This window comes from Oncorhynchus nerka, linkage group LG3, assembly GCF_034236695.1.
Source record: "Oncorhynchus nerka isolate Pitt River linkage group LG3, Oner_Uvic_2.0, whole genome shotgun sequence".
NCBI classification, from domain to species: domain Eukaryota; kingdom Metazoa; phylum Chordata; class Actinopteri; order Salmoniformes; family Salmonidae; genus Oncorhynchus; species Oncorhynchus nerka.
Genome location: NC_088398.1, coordinates 39,669,537 through 39,688,464, shown reverse-complemented (window position 1 = coordinate 39,688,464; position 18,928 = coordinate 39,669,537). Strand labels below are relative to the sequence as shown.

General features: G+C 40.9%; 1 protein-coding gene across 1 annotated transcript in view; it reads right to left on the bottom strand.

Annotated features, from left to right (window-relative positions):
• Positions 1–18,928, bottom strand: part of LOC115107764 (inactive dipeptidyl peptidase 10-like) — a 104,867-nt gene that overhangs the window by 17,883 nt on the left and 68,056 nt on the right. The window contains exons 14-19 of the mRNA XM_029631387.2: positions 9,089–9,187; positions 8,921–8,990; positions 8,570–8,764; positions 8,291–8,345; positions 8,000–8,099; positions 4,123–4,181 (exon numbers count right to left, since the gene is read on the bottom strand). Coding sequence (XP_029487247.2) covers positions 4,123–4,181; positions 8,000–8,099; positions 8,291–8,345; positions 8,570–8,764; positions 8,921–8,990; positions 9,089–9,187 — 578 coding nt within the window. The remainder of the gene's footprint in view (positions 1–4,122; positions 4,182–7,999; positions 8,100–8,290; positions 8,346–8,569; positions 8,765–8,920; positions 8,991–9,088; positions 9,188–18,928) is intronic.

Below are 18,928 nucleotides of genomic sequence, written 5' to 3'. Positions count from 1 at the left end.
TTGCTGTAGTAAAATTTTTCTGAAAAATAATTACACCCATTTTGATGCCAAAGACATACCAGAGTGGCTTTCCAAGAGGTGTTGCATGTTCCGGAGTGGTCCATTCTCAGTCCTCAATCAAAAACAATGAATATTCACTGAGTGTATAAACATTAAGAACACCTGCTCTTTTCATGACAGACTGACCAGGTGAAAGCTACAATCCCTTCTTGATGTCACTTGTTAAATCCACTTTAATCAGTGTTGATGAAGGGGAGTAGACAGGTAAAAAAATATTTTGAAGCCTTGAGACAATTGAGGCAAGGACATTCAGAGGGTGAAGATGGTGCCGAAGAACATGGCTGATGTTTTACATTCTCCCAACGAATTGTGCAATTTTGTCATTTTTTGTCATTTTTTGCGGAACTCATTTTTTTCAACTTATTGTGTACATAATGTTGCTGCCACCGTCTCTTATGACCGAAAATAAATTCTGGACATCAGAAAAGCCATTACTCACCGCGGACTGGAATAAACTTTTTTATTTCACTGGTCCGATGAGAAGGATAACCTGTTTTCACTGGAACAGGCCCAGATCCACACCTATTGCATGAAGAAAAGATGCCGGAAAAGGGGACGCAGGTCGGGGATCGTTCTGCGAATCCAAACGCTCAATGTCTTCCGTTCTCCTTGCTAACGTGCAATCATTAAAAAATGTAATTGATGACCTACTATTAAGATTATCCTACCAACAGGACTGTAAGGGATTTCCTCCTCTTCTTCCAAAGAGAGGAGGCGAAAAGGATCAGAGGACCAATATGCGGCGTGGTAAGTGTCCATGGTTCTTTTAATACGTAAATGTACACATGAACACTACAAAACAATAAACATGGAAAACCTAAACAGTCCTATCTGGTGCAAAGACAGAGACAGGAATAATCACCCACAAACACACAGTGAAACCCAGGCTACCTAAGTATGATTCTCAATCAGAGACAACTAATGACACCTGCCTCTGATTGAGAACCATACTAGGCCGAAACATAGAAATACCCCAAAACATAGAAAAACAAACATAGACTGCCCACCCAACTCGCGCCCTGACCATACTAAATAATGACATAACAAAGGAAATAAAGGTCAGAACGTGACAGGGACATTAAAAACTGTAACATGTTATGTTTCACCGAGACGTGGCTGAACAAAGAAACGGACAATATAGAGCTGGCGGGATTTTCCATGCACTAGCAGAACAGAGACGCTACCTCTGGTAAGACGAGGGGTGGGGGTGTGTGTCTTTTTGTCAATAATATCTGGTGCGCATGTCTAATATTAAAGAAGTCTTGAGGTATTGCTCGCCTGAGGTAGAGTACCTGTCAACCACACTATCTACCAAGAGAGTCCTCATCTGTATTATTCGTAGCCATCTATTTACCACCACAAGCGAAGCTGGCACTAAGACCGCTCTCAACCAACTCTATAAGGCCATAAGTAAAGAAGAAAATGCTCACCCAGAAGCGGTTTACCTAGTGGACAGGGACTTTAATGCAGACAAACTCAAATCAGTTTTACCAAATTTTTACCAGCATGTCACATGTGCAACCAGGGGGAAAAAATCCTAGACCACCTTTACTCCACATACAGATGCATACAAAGCTCTCCCCCGCCCTCCATTTGGCAAATCTGACCACAACTCTATCCTCCCGATTCCTGCTTACAAGCAAAAACTAAAGCAGGAAGTACCAGTGACTCGCTCAATACGGAAGTGGTCAGATGACGCGGATGCTACACTACAGGAGACTAATCCAGACGCTTATAAGAAAACCCGATATACCCTCAGACGAACCATCAAACAAGCAAAGCGTCAATACAGGATTAAGATTGAATCCTACTACACTGCCTCTGATGCTCATCGGATGTGGAAGGGCTTGAAAACTATTACGGACAAAAAAAGGGAAACCCAGACACAAGCGGCCCAGTGACACGAGCCTACCAGACGAGCTAAATGCCTGTTATGCTCGCTTCGAGGCAAGCAACACTGAAGCATGTACAAGAGCTCCAGCTGTTCTGGATGACTGTGATATTGCTCTCGGTAGCCTATGTGAACCAAACCTTTAAACAGGTCAACATTCACAAAGCCGCTGGGCCAGACGGATTACCAGAAAGTGTACTGAAAGCATGCGCGGACCAACTGTTAAGTTTCTTCACTAACATTTTCAACCTCTCCCTGGCCGAGTCTGTCATACCTACATGTTTCAAGCAGACCACCACAGCCCCTGTGCCGAAGGAAGCGAAGGTAACCTGCCTAAATGATTTCCGCCCCGTAGCACTCACGACGGTAGCCATGAAGTGCTTTGAAAAGTCATGGCTCACATCAAGAGCATCCTCCTGGACACCCTAGACCCACTCCAATTTGCACACCAACATATCCACAGATGACGCAATCTCAATTGGAAGGACCACCTATGTGAGAATGCTGTTCATCGACTACAGCTCAGCGTTCAACACCATAGTGCCCACGAAGCTCATCACTAAGCTAAGGACCCTGGGACTAAACACCTCCATCTGCAACTGGATCCTGGACTTCCTCACGGGCTCCCCCAGGTGGTAAGAGTAGGCAACAACACTTCCGCCATGCTGATCCTTAACACTGGGGCCCATAATGGGTGTGTACTTAGTCCCCTCCTGTATTCCCTGTTCCTCCAAGACTGCATGGCGAAACACGACTCCAACACCATCATTCAGTTTGCTGACGACTGCAAGCGGCAAGCACGGCAAGCTGTACCGGAGCGCCAAGTCTAGGACCAAAAGGCTCCTCAACAGCTTCTACCCCCAAGCCATTAGGCTGCTGAACAATTCATTAAAAAAAAGACACCGGACAATTTACTTTGACCCCCCCTCTTGTAAACTGCTGCTACTCGCTGTTTGTTTGCTACCTATGCAAAGTCACTTCGCACCCACCTACATGTAGCGATTTCCTCAACTAGCCTGTACCCCTGCACACTCGGTACCGGTGCCCCCTGTATATAGCCTCGTTATTGTTATTCATATTGTGTTACTTGATATTATTAATTTTTATTTTAGCCTACTTGGTAAATATTTCCTTCTTCTTGAGCTGCACTGTTGGTTAAGGGCATGTAAGTAAGCATTTCACTGTAAAGTCTACACTTGTTGTATTCGACGCATGTGGCAAATAAAGTTTGATGATAACATATTTAAGTACCTTTGAATGGTAGTAGGTGACAGGCGCACCGGTTTGTGTCAAGAACTGCAACGCTCCTGGGTTTTCAGGAGTTTCAACAGTTTCTCGTGTGAATCAAGAGTGGTCCACCTGCCAAACGACATCCAGCCAACTTTACACCACTGTGGGAAGCATTGGAGTAATCATGGGCCAGCATCCCTGTGGAATGCTTTCGACACCTTGTAGAGTCAATGCCCCGATGAATTGAGGCTGTTCTGAGGGCAAAAGTGGGGGGTGCAACTCGATATTAGGAAAGGTGTTCTTAATGTTTTGTACACTCAGTGTGTATTTCAATGGTACATACAGTACTTTATTACTGCGGTATGGATACTGTGATAAATTATCTTGTCCCTAACGGACGTGAATGTCATGTAAATCAGATTGAGGGTTATGTGCACAATCCGTATTGGTTGGAGAGAGTTTGTGTTGTTTCTGATATAATGGCTTATTTCAATTAGTTTGCTGTACAAATTGCAGTCATATAAATAAACAGTGTCTATACCAAGTTAGTTGACTTATTTTGTCCAGAAGTCCTGACTGTTCTGTCTTTCTTATCAGTGTAACTGAGCCAGCTGTTTGACACAGCACCAGGTCCACACCTTAGGGGAGTCTGGGAAAGTCAGATGACCCCCTTCAGCTGCTCGTCAAAACACTAACGTAGTGAGATTTAATAAGCTAATGTGCCACATTTACCGTAAGAGATGAGTGACAATGTCTCTGTGCTCTGGAAGCATCATAAAAAGAAAATGGGGAAAAAACTCAGTACCTCTGACTTTGATGGTAGTGACATTCTGTAACTGTGGGGGCTTAACTATAGGCACGTATTTGATGCTACGACGTGGAGCTTTCAAAGAGCTAAACAAGGCGGCAAACAAGAGCAGGGAGGCGGTAAACAAACGCACCTGATATCTGCTGTCGTCCCGTAATGGCATGCCAAGGTACCGCTCAGAAAATGCTGATGCTGTTCAAATAGAAAGCGATACACTCTAAAAAGGTGGCAGGTACAGACAGTGTTTCAGTGCTTCAGGTGAGCTAAGTGTTACTTTTGCTGACGCTACACAAAAAGTGATGTCTGTCATTCTGCATCCAAACTAAATGGATAAAATAATGTGGGGGGGGGTTACACAATTATTCAACTTCATATTCATATCATAACTTCATATCTCCAGCACCACCGGCACATTAACATGTGAACATTTTGCGTTTCAATGTTTTGTAGTAAAATAAGATAGGGGAAGATAAATGTTTTCAATGACATCATGTGATTTTAACCAATTATGAGTAGGCAACTTTTTTATTTGACCTATATTTAACCAGGCAAGTCAGTAAAGAACAAATTCTTATTTACAATGACAGCCTAAGAAAGGTGGGTTAACTGCTTAATTCAGGGGCAGAATGACAGAGTTTTACCTTGTCAGCTTGGGGATTCGATCTAGCAGCTAGAGGTCGACTGATTATGATTCTTCGATACCGATACCGATTATTGGAGGACCAACAAAAAAAGCATATACCGATTAATCGGCCGATTTTTAGTATATATACGTATATATATTTGTAAAATTGACAATTACAACAATACTGAATGAACACTTTTATTTAACTTAATATAAAACATAAAGTATATTTAGTTTCAAATAAATAATGAAACATGCTCAATTTGGTTTAAATAATGCAAAAATACAGTGTTGGAGAAGAAAGTAAAAGTGCAATCAATGTGTGCCATGTAAAAAAGCTCAAGTTTAGGTTCCTTGCTCAGAACACACAGTTGAAGTCAGAAGTTTACATACACCTTGGCCAAATACAATTAAACTCAGTTTTTCACTATTCCTGACATTTAATCCTAGCAAAAATTCCGTCTTAGTTCACTAATTTTAAGAATGAGAAATGTCAGAATAATAGTAGAGAATGATTTATTTAAGCTTTTGTTTCTTTCATAACATTCCCAGGGGGTCAGATGTTTACATACACTCAATTAGTATTTGGTAGCATTGCCTTTAAATTGTTTCACTTGGGTCAAACTTTTCGGGTAGCCTTCCACAAGCTTCCCACAATAAGTTATGTGAATTTTGGCCAATTCAAACAGTTCTATTTTTGTTTCATCAGACCAGGGTTATGTCGATATAGGACTCGTTTTACTGTGGATATGGATACTTTGTACCTGTTTCCTCCAGCATCTTTACAAGGTCCTTTACTACTGTTCTGGGATTGATTTGCCCTTTTCGCACCAAAGTACGTTCATCTCTAGGAGACAGAACACGTCTCCTACCTGAGCGGTATGACGGCTGCGTGGTCCCATGGTGTTTATACTTGCCTACTATTGTTTGTACAGCTGAAAGTGGTACCTTCAGGCATTTGGAAATTGCTCCCAAGGATGAACCGGGTTTGTGGAAGTCTACAATTTGTTTTCTGAGTTCTTGGTTGATTTCTTTTGATTTTCCCATGATGTCAAGCAAAGAGGCACTGAGTTTGAAGGTAGGCATTGAAATACATCCACAGGTACTCCTCCAATTGACTCAAATGATGTCAATTAGCCTATCAAAAGCTTCTAAAGCCATGTCATAATTTTCTGGAATTTTCCAATCTGTTTAAAGGCACAGTCAACTTAGTGTATGTAAACTTCTGACCCACTGGAATTGTGATACTTTGAATTATAAGTGAAATAATCTGTCTGTAAAAAAAAGGAAAATTTACTTATGTCATGCACAAAGTAGATGTCCTAACCTACTTGCCAAAACTTTAGTTTGTTAATTAACAAGAAATTTGTGGAGTGGTTGAAATATGGGTTTTAATGACTCCAACCTAAGTGTATGTAAACTTCCAACTTCAACTGAAAGCTGGTGGTTCAATATTCCCAGTTCTTCAATATTCCCAGTTAAGAAGTTTTAGGTTGTAGTTTTTATAGGAATTATGACGTGTCGACTATTTCTCTCAATACCATTTGTATTTCATATACCTTTGACTATTGGATGTTCTAATAGGCACTTTAGTATTGCCAGCCGAATCTCAGGAGCTGATATGCTTGAAGTCATAAACAGCGCAGGAATCAAGCATTGATAAGAGCTGCTGGCAAACACAGTAAAGTTTGAATGAATGCTTATTAGCCTGCTGCTGCCTACCACCGCTCAGTCAGACTGCTCTATCAAATATCAAATCATAGACTTAATTATAATATAACGAACATAGAAATACGAGCTTTTGGTCATTAATATGGTCAAATCCGGAAACTATCCTTTCGAAAACAAAACGTTTATTCTTTCAGTGAAATACGGAACCTTTCCGTATTTTATCGAACAGGTGACAACCCTAAGTCTAAATATTGCTGTTAAATTGCACAACCTTCAATGTTATGTCATAACTTTGTAAAATTCTGGCAAATTAGTTCGCAACGAGCCAGGCGGCCCAAACTGTTTCATATGCCCTGACTCTGCATACAATGAATGCAAGAGAAGTGACACAATTTCCCTAGTTATTAATATTGTCTGCTAGCATGAATTTATTTTAACTAACTACGCAGGTTAAAGAAAAAATACTTCTGTGTATTGATTTTAAGAAAGGCATTGATGTTTATGGTTAGATGCATTCGTGCAACGATTGTGCTTTTTTCGCAAATGCGCTTTTGTTAAATCGTCACCCGTTTGGCGAAGTAGGCTGTGATTCGATGATAACTTAACAGGCACTGCATTGATTATATGCAACGCAGGACAAGCTAATTAACCTAGTAATATCATCAACCATGTGCAGTTAACTAGTGATTATGTGAAGATAGTTTTTTTTATAAAACAAGTGTAATGCTAGCTAGCATCTTACCTTGGCTCCTTGCTGCACTCGCGTAACAGGTGGTCAGCCTGCCACGCCGTTTCCTCATGGAATGCAATGTAATCGGCCATAATCAGCATCCAAAAATGCTGATTACCGATTGTTATGAAAACTTGAAATCGGCCCTAATTAATCAGCCATGCAACCATTTGATTACTGGCCCAACGCTTTAACCACTAGGCTACCTGCCACCCCGCATTTGTCTACTATTTGCCTACTGATAGTCTACTAATTGGTTGATATCATTAGAAACACTTATCTTCCTCTTATCTTTTTTCCAAAAAAAACATACAAACGTGCCATTTTCACATATGTTGTAGTTGGGGTGGTGCTGGAGATGATGAATATGAAATCAAACAATTTAACAATGTTACTTTAAGACATAAAAGTGCATAAGTAGCCAGTGAGATCTTATGATACTCTGTGGTTTAATCTTCAGTCATTTTTGGTCTCTCTCTGTGACTCAGGTGTTGCAATGTTTCATTTTAATGTGACATTTGAACAATATCCTAATTCCTTATTGAGGAATTTCTTACAAATAAGACCATCACCTCCATAAATGGTGACCCATGTGAGAAGAATCCCCTACTCAGGTATCAACCCTTCTGTCACCTCTCCTTTCCTACCCTTCTATCTATTGATGTGAAGTGTAATTTCTGGAACCAATCAAAGATTGGGATGGCCGAAAGTCCTGTTAGACCCAATTGGACCCAATGCAGGTCTATGACACCACAGATTGTGATGCCTATTTCATAACATGAGAAAGACTGTTTGTGCTTAATACATATAAGTGACAAGAACATGAAATCATAATAGATGAGTCTTTAAAATCTTGCATCTAACTTGTCGAGAACACTTTACTTTAAACATATTAAAGCAGTCATTAAGACTGTCATAAAAGTCATCATAAAAGGTCATTAAGGTTAACACCAACAAATATTTTACATTCAAGCTTCTACTCACCATAAAGTTTCCAGTCTGTGACTGGGGACATTGCTACGGAACATTTTAACAGGCTGTCTGTTGATTTGAGCATCATTAATGTAATATAGGCACCATAACCCTGAAAAAAAAAAAAAGTAACCAAAATAAAATACAAATATTTGTTAAATTTTAAATCATGGGGCACAGCCAGCAAATAAAGTGAAAGTTTGTACTAACATGTTGAGTTTGTGTGTCTCCTAAAGTCATTCAAATCAACTTGAGACAAGCAAGCTGGAGCCTCTGTGAGAGAATTTGTCAATAGAATCTTACCCTCCCAAATACTCCTATCCGTGTACGATCAATGTACGGGAAGGTCAACATGTATCTGAAATAAACAATATTGAGAGGATGCCCAAGTTACACAGTATGATATCATAGAATGGAATACAGTAACATGAATACAGTTCCTAAAGATGTTTAAAGTTGTTTGCCAAATTCAGTTAAATAGAAAATGTAAGCAAATTGTTAAATTGCCATGCATTCTATGATTTATTGAATTAAATTCAAATTAAATTAGACTCAATGGGAAAGGATCAAACTGGTACATACTCCACAGCTGAGATTTGATCCTGCACCTCTACTGTCCCCAAACGTTGGTGGACCTCGTGTAGAACCCTCTGGCCCAGGAAGCCACTCCCTCTGCCGTCTAGACGAGCCACAATGATGTTATCCGAGCTGACCAGAACCGAGTCCCAGTCCAGAATGAATCGGTCGCTCACAGCCTGGCCACCAGGGGAGCCATCGCTGAATTTAAAGAGACAAATGACAGAATAAAACGGTGCTTGAGGCAGTCCTACTATGGGCATCATAAAGACAGTCTGGCTCTCGTGATGGGGTCCGCACCAACCATAATAGAATATTTAAAAAAATGTGTGCACAGACACTGAAGGAGATACGTACACGACCAGAAGCAGGCCATAGTGACGTGATTCAGAAAAGTCTGGTGGGTAGGAGATCTTCAAAGGAAGATCTGAGCAGAGAAAGCAGCCATTAGCAATAACCTTAGAATAATAGAAACAGAAACTGATCCAACAAAAAAAAGTAAGTAGCGAAAAGTATCCTTTTTACCAAAATGTTCTATCTGGATTGTTCTGAAGTCCGTCATTTGAATCCTCTTGATCTTCAAAGCCGCCTTCAGTAAAGAGTTGTTCTCAAGGATGTAGTAATCTATGTTGAGAGAAAAAGTTGCATACGTTTTAGAAGTGTCCACAACACGGGCCACAGGTAGTGTAGTAGAAGGTATACCACCGTATCAATGATGTAGTACAATAGAGAAATCATGCACAAAGTAGCCTACACAAGAGCAAAACACGTAAAATATTTGGCTAATCCAATCACGTGGATAAATGCAAACGTTACATTTAAGAATGGCCAACACAGTAATAATGTTCACGTGAACAGCAGCTGAAATGGCTCTGATTGGCTGGTCATTCAGAACTTTACTTTGGTTCAATCAAAGATTTTTTGATAGGTGGCGCCTTGTCTGTGCATAACAAACATTTGAAGTGTGCTCCTCGTGACAATTGTGAAACGGAAGTTAAAGACATGGTAGAGCACGCAGACTCATTTTTGGCATGTCTGGAGCAGGAGCAAGTAAAGTGTCGCGTGCTGGTGTTGAGCCAGGGTGATGTCGCTGCACTGAGTTCTTTTGCAGATATGGTATGCTAATTAGAGGGACAAAGTGGATGCACAGAAACCCCTCTCTCTCCCTCTCACTCCCCCCCCCCTCCTCTCTATCCATCTCTCAATCTCGTGTCTTTGATGTTTGTTGAAAATGCATTTTGATAGAAACACCGTAGGCCTACATACTGAGATGTACTGTACTGTTAAAATGTTGACATGAAACTCTAAATGCCAAAACTACGCATATGTATTTGGTAAATATTATATATGTTTAACATCGTAACAGTTGTGGTGTTTAAATGTTGACAAGTATGAATATCACATAAAGTCAAATGTGTTAAAGCTACCTAATCTGTCAAACTCCTTGAGTACATCTTGGTATATTCATGCATTAGGCCTACTGCATATTCTGTAATTCCATCCAAACATATTTTATCTTGCTAGGGTAGAGTGCAGCTTATTAGCCTTATTATGCAGCACAGTCACTGAACCCATTTTTACACTTAGGGCTCTAATTTATTATTTTCACAATTTCAATTTCAGCACAGTTGCAGGCTTTCAGCAACTGTAGTGAATGGCTAACTAGGCCAACCTAGTTCAGATTGGTTCTGTAGTGTAAAGAGAGGTACTGTAGGAACAGAACATGAGAACACAAATGGTGGTTTACACACTGCAGGACTAAACTGACACTGAGCCATGCCAAGACAAGTCCAGACGAGGTGGCCTGGATATGTATCCACCATAATGGCTTGAACCCCGCTAGAAAGGTCAATGTGAAAAAAATATCCAGACCAGCACAGTACATCTGAGCATGACGAACAGTTGAGTTCGGAAGTTTACATACACCTTAGCCAAATACATTTAAACTCAGTTTTTCACAATTCCTGACATTTAATCATAATAAAAAATCCCTGTCTTAGGTCAGATAGGATCACCACTTAATTTTAAGAATGTGAAATGTCAGAATAATAATAGAGAGAGAATGATTTATTTCAGCTTTAATTTCTTTCATCACATTCCCAGTGGGTCAGAAGTTTACATACACTCAATTAGTATTTGGTAGCATTGCCTTTAAATTGTTTAACTTGGGTCAAACATTTCAGGTAGCCTTCCACAAGCTTCCCACAGTAAGTTGGGTGAAATTTGGCCCATTCCTCTTGACAGAGCTGGTGTAACTGTGTCAGGTTTGCAGGCCTCCTTGCTCGCACATGCCTTTTCAGTTCTGCCCACAAAGTTTCTATAGGATTGAGGTCAGAGCTTTGTGATGGCCACTCCAATACCTTGACTTTGTTGTCCTTAAACCATTTTGCCACTACTTTGGAAGTATGCTTGGGTCATTGTCCATTTGGAAGACCATTTGCGACCAAGCTTTAACATTTAACAACATTTAATATATCCACATAATTTTCCTTCTTTGTGAAGCCATCTATTTTGTGAAATGCACCCGTCTCTCCTGAAGCAAAGCACACCATGATGCTGCCACCTGTGCTTCACGGTTGGGATGGTGTTCTTCGGCTTCCAAGCGTCCCCCTTTTTCCTCCAAACATAACGATGGTCATTATGGCCAAACAGTTCTAGTTTTGTTTCATCAGACCAGAGTACATTTCTCCAAAAAGTACAATCTTTGTCCCCATGTACAATTGCAAAACGTAGTCTTGCTTTTTTATGGCCGTTTTGGAGCAGTGGCTTCATCCTTGCTGAGCGACCTTTCAGGTTGTCGATATAGGAGTTGTTTTACTGTGGATATAGATACTTTGTAGCTGTTTCATCCAGCATCTTCACAAGGTCCTTTGCTGTTGTTCTGGGATTGATTTGCACTTTTCGCACCAAAGTATGTTCATCTCTAGGAGACAGAACACGTCTCCTTCCTGAGTGGAATGACGGCTACATGGTCCCATGGTGTTTATACTTGCATACTGTTGTTTGTACAGCTGAAAGTGGTACCTTCAGGCATTTGGAAATTGCTCCCAAGGATGAATCAGACTTGTGGTGGTCTACCATTTTTTTCTGAGGTCTTGGCTGATTTCTTTTGATTTTCCAATGATGTCAAGCAAAGAGGCACTGAGTTTGAAGGTAGGCCTTGAACGCTGTTGAACGCTGAAAGCTGAACGAGAGACCTCGGTTTATTGTTTTTATATACTTTTATTTTATTTTGGATCCTGAGGCTCAGCTGCTCTTAGATTGCTGTGAGTTGCTGCTGTCTGTCCCGGGAAACCTCCAGATTCCGCAGAGGGGTAGAGACACGGAAGCCCAGCTAGCCTAGCTGGCTCAGCGGTCTCAAATGGAGGTCGCTATTGAATGTTTCCAGGCTGCAGGAGCTGTGTTTACTTTGCATTATTCTGGGACAATATTAGTCCGCTGACTTTCAATGTAGTTACTGTTTGCTTGCGGAGAACTACAGGGGAAAATTGACTACTCTTATTAGCAAGTAAGTAGCAAACCTACAAAAGATACTGGGGAATCCATGCCTGCCTACTTTTTATTTTTCTTCCACCCCAGTAGCCGGACGCCGCTCTGGTCTGGTTGACGTGTCGCCTCCGTGTCGGCTCTCCACAGCCGACTGGACGGTGCCCAGCAGGGTTTCATCCCCGAAGCGGTCTCCCTCTTCCCTGGAGAATGGAGCTGTTCTCGACCCAACCAACCAGCCATGGAGATACGTCACTCGCCGTGGAAGTCGAAGACAGCGTCCTCTGGCAATGTGGGTCTTCTTGGGGGCTTCCCATTCAAGATCGGATCCGGAGGTACCTGCGTCTTCATCCTCTGTTCTGTCTCCCTCTCTTGTAGCTTCTACCTCGGGTTTAGATCCGCGGAGCTTCCACCCTCATCAGACCATGAAGATGCCTGAGAGACTGGCCCATTCAACATCACCAGCTGTCATCATAGGCAGCTCTATGTTGAGAAACATCTTGGTCCCCAAGGCAAAAACCCTGTGCTACCCAGGAGCACGAGTACAGGACGTCACAAGGCTGCTTCCGACTGTTCTACCACAGATGCCGGGAGCTGACACTGTCGTAGTCCATGTGGGGTCAAACGACATCAGGAGTGCTAGCTTGGAACATCTGAAAATGGATTTTAAAGAACTGATTTTAGCATTAAAAGACTCCAAAAAATGGCCAATCATTTCAGATCCAGTACCATCATGGGGCCGCAAGTGTGAAATATTCAGCAGTCTACTGTCCTTACACATCTGGCTAAAAGATTAATGTAGCTTTGCTGGAGTCACTTTATATATAACTTTGTCACCTTCTGGAAACAGAAGATACTCTACAGGAATGACAGAGTCCATCCAAATCATCTTGGCTCCTGGACCCTGTCCACGCATTTCAAGGCTGCGTTGAAACAATAACTTATCAATGACCCAAGACCAGCTCAGCTTATCCCTACCATTGTGAAAATGAGTTGTCATAATGCTGCATTAAATGTACATTATCCTAGGGGTGTTGGAAGACACAACTTAATTTATGTCCCCCTAATTGCCCTGAATACCTGTGTTAATCCTACAGCTATGGGATGCAGTAATCATGAGTCTATGAACCAGAGTTACACTGTTAGCACTGTTGTTGATGTAAATAATATTTGCTGGTCTGTGGTGTGTAATGAGGTGCAACCAGACGCTGCACTTGACACATTTATGAAATTGCTTATTCCAGTTTCTAATAAGCACACACCCATTAAGAAAATGACAGTAAAAACTGTTACATCCCCTTGGATTGATAAGGAATTGAAAAATTGTATGGTTGAGAGGGATGAGGCAAAAAGTATGGCAAATACATCTGGCAACCCAAATGATTGGCAAACATACGGCAAATGAAGAAGTCATGTGACTAAGCTAAATAACAATAAAAATAAACTATACTATGACACAAAGATAAATGATATAAAGAATGATAGTAAAAAGCTTTGGAGCACCTTAAATTACATTTCGGGGGAAAAAGCCAACCCGGCTCCATCCTTCATTGAATCAGATGGCTCATTTATCACAAAACCCACTGATATTGCAAACTACTTTAATTACTTTTTCATTGGCAAGATAAACAAACTCAGCAACAAACGCTGACAAGTATCCAAGTATATCTGACCAAATAATGAAAGACAAGAATTGCACTTTTGTCAGTGTGGAAGAGGTGAAAAAATGTCTATCAACAATGACAAGCCACCGGGGTCTGACAATCTGGATGGAAAATTACTTAGGATAATAGTGGACGATATTGCCACTCCTATTTGCCACTTCTTCAATTTAAGCCTACTAGAAAGTGTGTGTGGCCTCAACTAAAAGCATTGTATTTTGGACAAATCATTCACTAAACCTCAACTTCATCTCGTAATGAATAATGTGAAAAATGAGCAGGTTGAGGTGACTAAACTGCTTGGAGTAACCCTGGATTGTAAACTGTCATGGTCAAAACATATTGATATAACAGTAGCTAAGATGGGGAGAAGTCTGTCCATAATAAAGCGCTGTTCTGCCTTCTTAACAACACTATCAACAAGGCAGGTCCTACAGGCCCTGGTTTTGTCGCACCTGGACCACTGTTCAGTCGTGTCGTCAGGTGCCACAATGAGGGTTGGGAAAACTTGGGAAAATTGCATTTGGCTCAGAACAGGGCAGCATGGCTGGCCATTAAAAGTATGCAGAGAGCTAACATTAATGACATGAATGTCAATCTCTCATGGCTGAAAGTGGAAGAGAGATTGACTTCCTCATTATTTGATTTTGTAAGAGGTGTTGATAAGGTGAAGGTACCGAGCTGCCTGTTTAACATACTAGCACACAGCTCGGACACCCATGCATACCCCACAAGACATGCCATCAGAGGTTTCTTCACTGTCCATGACTACATGGCACTCTATTCCACATCAGGTAATTGATACAAGCAGTAGAATCAGATTAAAAATCAGATTAAAAAAGCAGGTAAAAATACACCTTATGGAACCGCAGGACAGTGAAGAAACCTCTGGTGGCATGTCTTGTGGGGTATGCATGGGTGTACCTTCAGCTTATCAACATAGGCACAGACACATGCCCTGGCTGAGGGAAGGAGGTTATCGCCCAAGATTTTACGGTACATGGCCCCGTCCATCGGTGAAGTTGTCCTGTCCCCTTAGCAGAAAAACACCCCCGAAGCATAATGTTTCCACCTCCATGTTTGACGGCAGGGATGGTGTTCTTGGGGTCATAGGCAGCATTCCTCCTCCTCCAAACACGGCGAGTTGAGTTGATGCCAAAGAGCTCCATTTTGGTCTCATCTGACCACAACACCCAGTTGTCCTCTGAATCATTCAGATGTTCATTTGCAAACTTCAGACGGGAATGTATATGTGCTTTCTTGAGCAGGGGGACCTTGCGGGCGCTGCAGGATTTCAGTCCTTCACGGTGTAGTGTGTTACCAATTGTTTTCTTGGTGACTATGGTCCCAGCTGCCTTGAGATGATTGACAAGATCCTCCCGTGTAGTTCTGGGCTGATTCCTCACCGTTCTCATGAACATTGCAACGCCACGAGGTGAGATCTTGCATGGAGCCCCAGGCCGAGGGAAATTGACAGTTATTCTGTGTTTCCTCCATTTGAGAATGATCATACCAACTGTTGTCACCTTCTCACCAAGCTGCTTGGCGATGGTCTTGTAGCCCATTCCAGCCTTGTGTAAGTCTACAATCTTGTCCCTGACATCCTTGGAGAGCTCTTTGGTCTTGGCCATGGTGGAGAGTTTGGAATCTGATTGATATATTGCTTCTGTGGACAGGTGTCTTTTATACAGGTAACAAACTGAGATTAGGAGCACTCCCTTTAAGAGTGTGCTCCTAATCTCAGCTCGTTACCTGTCTAAAAGACACCTGGGAGTCAGAAATCTTTCTGATTGAGAGGGGATCAAATACTTATTTCCCCCATTAAAATGCAAATCAATTTATAACATTCTTGACATGTGTTTTTCTGCATTTTTGTTGTTGTTATTCTGTCTCTCACTGTTCAAATAAGATTATTATTTCTTTGTCAGTGGGCAAACGTACAAAATCAGCAGGGGATCAAATACTTTTTTCCCTCACTGTATGTGGTAGTAGAGTATGGGCCTGAATGTATCGTGATGTTTTAAAAATTGTATAACTGCCTTAATTTTGCCGGACCCCAGGAAAAGTAGCTGCTGCCTTGGGTTGGCTTGACTGTCAAAGACCAATATGGTATTTGTCATTTTAGGTCATTCAGAATACATGTCACTGTTTCTAATATCATTTTTCACACAGGGCGCCTTTCCTGCGCCTGGTGTGTTGTTTGCGAAAAGTATTGCAGAATTATATCCACTTCTCCACTACACCACTGGTGGGCCTTTTATCTTAGTGCTCTTGGAAGAAAGTGGAATTACAGTGCCTCTTCAGAAAGTATTCATACACATGAATTATTCCACATTGTGTTGTGCTACAGCCTGAATTCAAAATGGATTAAATTGAATCAAATGCACACTTCTACACACAATACACCATAGTGACAAAGCGAAAACATGTTTTTAGAAATGTTAGCAAAATTATTGAAAAATTACAGCTGTGAGTCTTTCTAGGTAAGTCTCTAAGAGCTTTCCACACTTGGATTGTGCCACATTTCCCTATTATTTTTGTAAAAAAATTTCAAGCTCTGTCAAATTGGTTGTCGATCATTGTTAGAAAAACATTTTGCCATAGATGTTCAAGTGGATATAAATCAAAACCTGGCCACTCAGGAACATTCACTGTCTTCTTAGTAAGCAAATCCAGTGTGGATTTGGACTTTTAGGTTATTGTCCTGATGAAAGGGGAATTCATTTCCCAGTGGAAAGCAGAATGAACCAGGTTTTACTCTAGGATTTTGTTTGCGCTTAGCTCCATTCTGAAAAAATGTTGTCCTGAAAAACTCCCCAGTCCTTAATAATTGCAAAACATTCCAATAACATGATACAGCCACCGCTATGAAAATATGGTGCCCATGCTACTCAGTAATGTGTTGTATTGGATTTGCCCCAAACATAACACTTTGTATTTAGGACTCGACGTGAATTGCTTTGCCACATTTTCTTCAGTTTAACTTATTAAGTGCAGGACGGATGCATGTTTTGGAATATGTTTTATTCTGTAAAGGCTTCTTTCTTTTCACTCTGTCATTTAGGTTAGTATTGTGGAATAACTACAATGTTGTTGATCCATCCTCCGTTTTCTCCTATCACAGCCATTAAACTCTAACTGTTTTAAAATCACCATTGGCTTCATGGTGAAATGCCTGAGATGTTTCCTTCCTCGCATCTGAATTAGGAAGGATGCCTGTATCTTTGTAGTGACAGGGTCATACACCACCCAAAGCATAATTAATAACTTCACAATGCTCAAAGGGATATTCAGTGTCTTTTTTTTACCATCTACCAATAGGTGTCCTTCTTTGCGATGCATTGGACAACCTCCCTTGTCTTTGTCGTAAGCTGTGTTTGACTAAGGGACCTTACTTGACTAAGGGACCTTACAGATAATTGTAAATGTGGGGTACAGAGATGGGGCAATCATTCAAAAATCATGTTAACCCTTATTGTATACATAGTGAGACCACTTATGTGTCTTGTTAAGCACATTTTTATTCCTTTAGGCTTGCCATAAAGAGGTTGAATAATTATTTACTCAAGATTTCAGCTTTACATTTAAAATCTGTGGCAAAATAACACATTATTTAATCCATTTTAAATTCAGGCTGTAACACAACAAAATGTGGACAATGTCAAAGGGTGTGAATACTTTCTGAATGACCTTTATATTAGACTTATAACACTTTTTGAACAAGGTAAGTTTTACTGGGGGAAGTCGGATAATGTAATCATGTGCAAGAGCACAAAAACATTTTTATTTATTTTGTTGACAAACTCCAAGGTCCTGATAATACTAATCCCGTGCGTTCCGACGTCCTTATGTTGTCTGAGAAAGTTTGAAAGGTTCTGCTCGCAGTTTGAGCAAGGAAAGAAGAACGGATTTGAACGCTTGGTGCTTAAAACAAAAGGTGCATATATTTCATATGAATAGCCTACATTCAACTCTCAGTGAATATTTTTGTTTATACACTTTGTGCCAATGGATTGAACTTGAACGTTGCCAAATGCGTCAGTTTACCTAAATGTGCAATCAAAAAGTATGTCTAACATAGATTGCTAAAATAATAATTATGATCACACTACCTCAATTTAAATAGTATTACCTTTACATTTGGCAGCCAAGCACGAGTTATCAGTGTAGCTCATTATAGTCCACACATGTTGAAAAACCTCCAGGCTTCCGTCATGAGTCAATTGAATGAAAAAGTTTAAGAAGCCCAGTCAAAACTGTTCGCTGCTCTGGCCCCCCAATGGTGGAACAAACTCCCTCACGACGCCAGGACAGCGGAGTCAATCACCACCTTCCGGAGACACCTGAAACCCCACCTCTTTCAGGAATACCTAGGATAGGATAAAGTAATCCTTCTCACCCCCCCCCCCCTTAAAAGATTTAGATGCACTATTGTAAAGTAGCTGTTCCACTGGATGTCTTAACCTCTTCAGTCGACCCTCTACTTTTTTGAACATTTTGTTAAAAATCGCGCAACATTTCAGCGCCCTGCTACTCATGCCAGGAATATAGTACGTTCATATGGTTAGAATGTGTGGATAGGAAACCCTCGGACGTTTTTAAAACTGGTTAAATCACGACTTTGGCTATTACATAACGTGCGTTACATCGGAAAGCGCAGGAAAACCTGATCACAGAAAATGGAAATAAATATCCTTGCGCCACTTCCAGCAATTGTTAACAGTGAGCCGAATTAGATAAGACCGAGCATTCAACTCCCACAGCATCCCCATGTTGTCTAGAGTCTTGTGAATTGAATCATCTTTGATTCTCGGTTGAACCGAAAGAGGGGCACGACTTACCTCCGGTCTCCGCCCAGATCATTCCGGAAGAGCTCTCTCCTGAAATTTTTTCCAAGACGACAGCTAATGATATTTACATCGCCTACGGATGATTTTTATCGCTTATTAACGTTTACTAATACCTAAAGTAGCATTACAAACGTATTTCGAAGTGTTTTGTGAAAGTTTATCGTCTACTTTTAGAATTTTAAAAAATGACGTTACGTTGTGAAATCGCTGTTTTTTTCGTTTATCACACAGTCTACATATAACGATATCTTGGCTTTATATGGCCCGATTTAATCGAAATAAAGACCCAATAGTGTTTATGGGACATCTAGGAGTGCCAACAAAGAAGATGGTGAAAGGTAATGACTGTTTTCTATTTTATTGTGCGG